General features: G+C 61.8%; 3 protein-coding genes across 3 annotated transcripts, besides 3 other annotated features; all 3 read right to left on the reverse strand.

Annotated features, from left to right (window-relative positions):
- The first annotated feature begins 49 nt into the window (after positions 1–49).
- Positions 50–102: a microsatellite.
- Positions 103–136: 34 nt separating this feature from the next.
- Positions 137–1,582, reverse strand: Tco025E_06469 (integral membrane transport protein; the record flags this gene model as incomplete). The annotated part of the gene is made up of 1 exon (XM_029373346.1): positions 137–1,582. The coding sequence occupies one exon, from the start codon at positions 1,580–1,582 to the stop codon at positions 137–139; it is 1,446 nt and encodes a 481-aa protein (XP_029226566.1).
- A 285-nt stretch (positions 1,583–1,867) lies between these two features.
- Tco025E_06470 (uncharacterized protein) lies at positions 1,868–3,739 on the reverse strand (the record flags this gene model as incomplete). The annotated part of the gene is made up of 1 exon (XM_029373347.1): positions 1,868–3,739. One exon carries the CDS (start codon positions 3,737–3,739, stop codon positions 1,868–1,870), a length of 1,872 nt encoding a protein of 623 aa, XP_029226567.1.
- Positions 3,740–4,017: 278 nt separating this feature from the next.
- Positions 4,018–4,053: a microsatellite.
- Positions 4,054–4,077: 24 nt separating this feature from the next.
- On the reverse strand, positions 4,078–6,738 carry Tco025E_06471 (putative minchromosome maintenance (MCM) complex subunit; the record flags this gene model as incomplete). The annotated part of the gene is made up of 1 exon (XM_029373348.1): positions 4,078–6,738. The coding sequence occupies one exon, from the start codon at positions 6,736–6,738 to the stop codon at positions 4,078–4,080; it is 2,661 nt and encodes an 886-aa protein (XP_029226568.1).
- Positions 6,739–6,795: 57 nt separating this feature from the next.
- Positions 6,796–6,812: a microsatellite.
- The last annotated feature ends 15 nt before the right edge of the window (positions 6,813–6,827 follow it).

The following is a 6,827-nucleotide window of genomic DNA, read 5'->3' on the forward strand; positions in this document are numbered from 1 at the left end:
GGGGGCGTCTAACACCTAAACGGAAAAAAAACGAAAAAAACACTGGCAATGTTTGTGTGTGTGTGTGTGTATGTTTGTATGTTTGTTTGTATGTTTGTTTGTGCATATCTGCTGCCGGCACCTCCCCTGCCGCCGGTCAACGGATGGTCGCCGGGGAAATGAACCACGCCCACAGCGCGGCCAGGACACTCGCCCCCCACCAAACGTAGCAGCAGACGACGAAGTCCACCTGGTTGATGATCACCGAGACCACCATCGCCCCAAGCACGTGCCCCATGTCCTGCACGGTGCGCATCACACCAAAGAAGGTGCCGCCAAGCTTCACTGGCGCAGAATCCGCAATAAGCGTCAGAAGAAGGCCGCACCCAAGCGCATCTGCCGAGCCGAAGGCGGCCGCCATGGCGTACAACCACAATGGGGACTGCACCAGCGGCAGCAGCATGAAGTTGACGCCGAGGCCGAGGACGGCTGCGACCATGGACCAGCGATGGCCGTAGACGTCCAGTATAATCCCGCCCAGCGGGAAAAGAAGGGCGTCAAAGGCAAAGCTAAACGAGAGCAGAAACGCAAGCTCGGAGTTGGTAAAGTTCATGCGCATTGCGGCAAACGTCAGCAGTAGCTTTCGGTTCGCCCGAAGTGAAACGTACAGGAGTATGTATCCCCCAAGTCGCCAGATTGTGGACCAGAATTCCACGATGACGGTGCAAAGCGCCCACACCCCAAAGTCCGCATGTGCCCTGGGTTGACCGCAGCCAGCCTCCTGTGGGGGTGGCGCAGGCCCGGGCGTGGAGAGGCTGCCACCTCTGCCGCAGGCAGCTTTACCACACGCCACGGCGGTCCCCGCGTACGACGGCTCCGCCACCGGATCTCCATTACATTCCACCCTCACGCGTGTCGTGGTTGCCCCGTTTGCGACGGGCAGGAGCCGCCTTGCCTCCTCCGCCGTCACCGCTTCCTTCACCGCCTGCCGCTCGTGGGCGTCACCCCCGACGTGTGACTGGCAGAAGCAGCCGTCCAGCAGAATGCACAGCCCGGCCAATAAAGAGGTAAGGAGGGGCACGAGAAAGTAAAACTGTTCGTCGTCCCACATGATGGCTGCGGCGCCGAGCAGCAGTGGCCCCACCACGTGGGACCAGCGCAGCACGCCCGCAAGGAAAGAGAAGACGATGCCACGGTGTGCTCGCTTCGCCTTACTGCTGACGTAGATGTGGCGCGTCAGAAAGTAGGCCCCAACGGAGACGCCGTCCATTACAGCGAAGACGCCAAGCGGGAACGGGCCTGGTTTCAGCACCAGCGCAACGGCACAGCCAATAGCCTGAGAAAAAGCAGCCCCCATCATGAGCCGACGCATATCGAAGCACTCCGTGAGCATTCCACTAGGAATATCCGCGAGCACGCGGAAAACGGCGGTTAGCGTGACGTAGCCAGCGATGTTTTTTTCATCGTACGCGAGCTTGCGGCCCACCATAGTGATGAGGGGCACCTCCACGCCCGCACTGATGCCAATCAGTGCGTTGGAGAGTTGCACGCTGAGAATTGTGGACCGCCCAAGCTCGCGAAAGCTGTCAGAGACGTATCCCATCTTGTACGCCAATTCGATATGGCCAGACGCCCAGCTGCTGCCTGCTTCTGCGACGCAGTTTGCCTTTGCTTTTGCCAAGCCACACTCTCAGCACCTACGACGTCCCGTCAACACCAGAGGCACTCCGAGGGAGAGAGCGGGAGAAGCAACAAAGAGCGTCATCCACGATGCACCGGGGTGAGCAGCAACCCGCGCAGACACACAGGCACACACACACGCAGAAAAAAAAATAATAATAATAAAATGAACTCAGTTTCCTCCATTTTCTTCTTTTTGTCGCCGTTCTTACAGTTTGTCCCAAATCATCGTCTCTTCTTCTGGCCCAAGAGCAGCCAGCGCCGTTTCTATCTGTTGCATGTATTCGTCGTGGAGGCGGAGTGCGCCCCAGTCGGCACCCGTCGCCTCGTCGGAGCCTCCGGCGAACACCGTCTCCAGCGCCACGGCGTCCGTGGAGGTGATGAAGGGACTGAGCAGCTCCAGGTGGTCCACGCCGTGCGGGAGAAAGGCGTGCGGGAGGAAGCGCGATGAGACCTGCGTCTCCAGCTCATCGAGGAGGGACGTCCCGGGCAGTCCCCGCTCGCCCCTCAGCCCGGCCGACCCTTCCGGAGCTGCCAAATCCGCCGGCACCTCGGCGTCGTCATCGCCGCGGGTGGCGAGGGCGTCAGCTGGCACCACGCCACCACCGAGCGCCGTGGGAGGGTGGTAGAGCAACCTAAAGATGTACAGCCAAAGAGTTTTGTAGAAGGGGTGGACAAATACACTGGGCGTGTTCGCGACCGCCCCAAGCACGCTGGGCTCCTCATTTAGCCTGTCGCCGCCAGGCAACGGTGCTGCCGCCGCCGTGGAAGATGGGACGGTTATGGGCTGTAATGAGGGGGAGGAGGAGGAGGAGGAGGAGGTGGCTATCGTGTTCACGCGGCTGCTCACACCAACGAGGGCGCTCTGGCGTGCCACAGCCTCCTTCCGCAGCAGCTGCCCCACAAGCTCAAGCAGCGTCAGACCAGTCGTGCGCAGTGCGGGGAGGAGACCACTGGAGATGCATGGTCCCACGCCGACGCCCGCAGTCTCCAACGAGGTCATCAAATGCTGCGCGGCGAGGGACGAACCTTGATGGCACAACTTCTCCGCCTCCCGCGAGAACTTCTCGAGTTGGTCCGTCTTTGTGCAGACAAGAATGGTGCGGAGTGGAGAGACGCCACCCTTCGGCACCTGCAAACGCGGTAGCGGGCAGTGGCTGCCGCCGCCGTCGACGCCGTTCTCGCTACTGCCCCTTCCCAGCTGGATCCCCTCACGTTCACACCATCGGCGCCGCATTGACCCCAGCACCTGCTGCTGCGCCTGCCAGAAGCGCTGCTGCTGCTCAACCATGCGCAGGCGACGCACCTCGTCTTGTTTCGGCAGATCCACGCGTAGCGTCTGCATGACGTGCGTGTTCAGGTGTCCGTACCAGCGCCGCAGCTGCTCCTGCAGGCGCCACGGCGCACTGGTGTCCACCACCAGCAGCACCACGCTCGTCTCCAGCGACTCTGCCGTTGGGAGCGCCATCGCCAGGGCCCCGGGTGTGTCGCAGCAAAAAAACTCCGTCGTTGCGCGGCGGACGCCACCGGGCAGAGCCGCAGACCCGCCAACTCCCCCGCCGCCGCGGCACGGACCACTGGTGTTCAACCCGTCTTCCACTGCTGGAAGAAAGACGCTACGAACTGCAGGGATGCGCTGCAGAATAAATGCCTGGGCGATACCGGCACCGTGTAGAAATTGCGGAAAGTGCCGTAAAGCGTTGGCGCCTTCTGTTCCCCCGGCCCCCGCCGCCTCCGCGGCCGACGCCATCGGTAGGTGGCTGCTGCTCCGGCTGCCGCTGCTGCCGCCGCCGCCCACTTCCGATCCCTCTCGCAGCCCCTGCGAGGAGAAGGGACGACAGACACCACATCCATTGAGGCTACTGCTCGTGACATAACCCTGCAACGATGAGGCCGATGGGGAGGAAGCAGGAAATTGTTGTATCGCGGCAGCAAAAAGACGACTGGCGCATGCACGTTTGCCACTGAGTGCATCCCCCACTATGACAACTCGTCGCGTGATGAGCTGCTGCTCCGTGTTGTCAAGCGAGCTCAATCCAAGCGCCTCCCAAAGGCTGTTGTCGCGCTGCGGCTGCTGCATCTTGACCTCGCGCTGTTCTGTGTGCAGTATTGGTTCACTCCTTGACACAGACTGGCAAGGGACGCAAGCACATGCGCAACCACTCCAAGAAAGAAAGGGAAAGAGAGAGAAAGGCCAAGCAGCGCATAATACATAATGCCCTCGTAGAATATTATGGGGGGGGGGAATGTGAGCGACTTGTCGAGAGGCGCGTGGTCCAACCTCCGCAGTTATAATCTGACAGACTCACGCCGTCAGAGCAGACATGAGCCGCACACACGGAATCGCTTACACGCATATATGTGTATTTCAATAGATGTATGTGTGTGTGTGTGAGGGAGAGAGGGAGTGAGCGTCCCTCACGAGGGGCCCTTGTCAGCAAAGGTCACTGAGGTGGCAGTGAAGGACTTCACGTGCTCGCCTCCTGCCATCAGTGCCAGAAGCTCCATGAACTGCGCAATGGCGAGCGGCCGTATCCCGCCGCCAAGGGACTCGTTAAGCGCCTGTCGCAGCTCGTTCACCGTCGCGGAGGTGCGGCCCGCCGCGAGGTAGCGTCTATCAATGACGTGCTCCAAGCGCAGCATACTGCCCTCAACCGTCTGCCGCGTCGGGTCGGGTGCGCTGAACATGTCCAAGTTGATCAGGCCGGTCTGAGGGTCGGTCGCTGCCTCCTTCAGCGCGGCGCTAATCAGCCACTTTGCGTCCTTGACGTCTTCCACAGTCACCTCCGCGCCAAACCGCATCTTACACCGCGCCTCCGCCAGTCGAATCATGGACTCCAGCTGCCGTAGCGTGGCAGACACCGTGCGGCTGCCGCCGCGCGCGCGGCGCATCTCCACGTACGACGCCGCCAGCTGCTTGTGTGAGGCCTCAGTGAGCCGCGGGTGCACCGTCTCCCGCGCAAGCGCAATGTACTGCGAGAGAACACGCGGGGGCATGTACGGGGCGTCCTCGGTTCCCTCAAGAAACACCTCACCCTCGTGCTCCAACACCGTCGCCGCCGTCCCCATGGGTAATCCGCGCGGCGGTGCATTGCCGTTTTCGCCTGTTTCCGCCGCCGCCTCCTCCTCCTCCTCCGCCTCGTTAACCGGGTCATTGCCGCCGCTCGGCGCCGCAGCACTCCTCATGTTGTGGTGAAGGCCATTATTACTGCCGGACGCCGTGGCGGTGTTCGCGCCGCGGCGGGACCCCGCATCGGGCTCCATGAAGAGCGCGAGGACGTGTGAAGCCAGCCGTCTGTCCTCCGTCGGGTCGTGCCGGTCCAACAGAAGAAAAATCAGGTCAAAACGTGACAAGAGCGTGGGTTCGATCTGCAGGTTTTCCACCACATTCAAGTTCACGTTCCACTGCGACTCCTTCGGGTTTGCGGCGGCCAACACCGAAGTGCGGGCGTTGAGCTGCGCAATGATGCCTGCCTTTGCGATGGAGAGGGTCTGCTGCTCCATCACCTCGTGCAGCACGGACCGCGTGGCCTCGTTCATCTTGTCAAACTCATCGATGCAGCACAGCCCGCGGTCGGAGAGCACGAGGGCGCCCGGCTCAAGCACCAACTCCCCCGTCTCCTGGTTCTGCACAACGAAGGCCGTAAGCCCAACGCTGCTGCTGCCCTTGCCCGAGGTGTAAACACCACGTGGGGCAATTTCGTGCACCTGCGAGAGGAGCTGGGATTTTGCCACGCCCGGGTCTCCACACAAAATCACGTTGATCTCGGCACGGAAGGTGCCGGACTTGAGCTCCTTCCGCGTCCCACCAAAGAGCTGTGCGAGAATCCCGCGCTTCACCTCCTCATGCCCCCAAATGGTCCTTGCAAAGCTGTTGAGGAGAATGCTATAAATATCTGGACGACTGGCAATGCGACGGAACACATCGCGGCGGGCGGCCTCAGCCGGATTCTCCGACTGCCCCTCGTCGCCGCCAGACGACGTCGTCTGCTGCGGTTGCGGTTGCTGCGCTTTCCACGAATTTCGGCCCGCGCGGCGATGCTCAATGTGTACGGCGTCGACGTGCGTGGCAAAGATACTGCGTATGATGCGCGTGTTGGAATTCAGGCGCACAGGGGCGGCGCGGTAGATGCCCGTCACCACGACACGATCACCCGGCACCACGACGTCCACCGAGTCGCCGTACACCGCAACGGAGATGGTGACGGGCGTTTCGCCGTCTGTCAGGTGCTCCGGCGCCTCCTGCAGCCGCACCAACTGCTTGTCCTCGAAGAGGGAAAGGTTGTGGTGAATCCGGTAGGAGTAGTGCCTGCCGCAGTGATCGCAGCGGGTGGGCTCAAAGATGCGGCCGCGATCCACGACGCTGCGGCGCACGTGTTGGCAGTGCCAGCACTGAAAAAACGCGACCCGGATCTCTGGAATAATTTTCGACACCCGCACCACCATCCCCTGGAGGGCGATGAGCTGCTCGAGGTGCTGCGGCCCCAACCCACGCAGCGAGACTGTCCCCGGGAGATTCTTCGGCGCCACCCGCAGAACAAAGTCGTCAGACAACGGCACCTCGGCGAAGGCGGCGGCGAGGCGCTGGCAGACGTCCTCCGCGACGTTGCCCATCATCTGCAGACACTCCATCGGGTGAGAAACAACTTGCTGGCACAACCGCGGGCACACTCTGGCGAGCAGCTGCATGTCCACCTCGAGGACACTGCGGTTCTGCAGTCTAAGACGCAGAAGCTCCTGCAGGAAATATTTGCGGGTGCCAACGCCGCGGTGACCAAGACCGGGACTCACGCCTGTACCCGAGCCTTCTCGCAAGCCGCCGCCGCCGCCGTCAACGTGCACCTCAAACGTCTCCAGGAAGTGCTGAAACTCATCCCGGAACGTCTCCACCGCAATGTCGGTGCCCCAAATGTACGAGAGATCCTCGCGACGTGCAAATGACGCGGACAGCGGCGGCGGCGCAGCTGCATCCGACCCGGCCTCATCTGCCGCCGCCGCGGCGTGCGAGGTACTTTGCGAGGCCTCATGCCGCATCGAAGGGCGCAGCGGCGTCAGTTCCACGAGTGGGTCTCTGTTCATCACTGGTTGTTGAACGCTGCTGGCGGCTTCTTGGCCCCTTTGCTCTCCCCTCTTGGCGTGTGTGTGTGTGTGTGCGCGCGCGTTTTATA

Source organism: Trypanosoma conorhini, assembly GCF_003719485.1.
Source record: "Trypanosoma conorhini strain 025E chromosome Unknown Tco_14.4_contig_00437, whole genome shotgun sequence".
Classification (NCBI taxonomy): Eukaryota; Euglenozoa; class Kinetoplastea; order Trypanosomatida; family Trypanosomatidae; genus Trypanosoma; species Trypanosoma conorhini.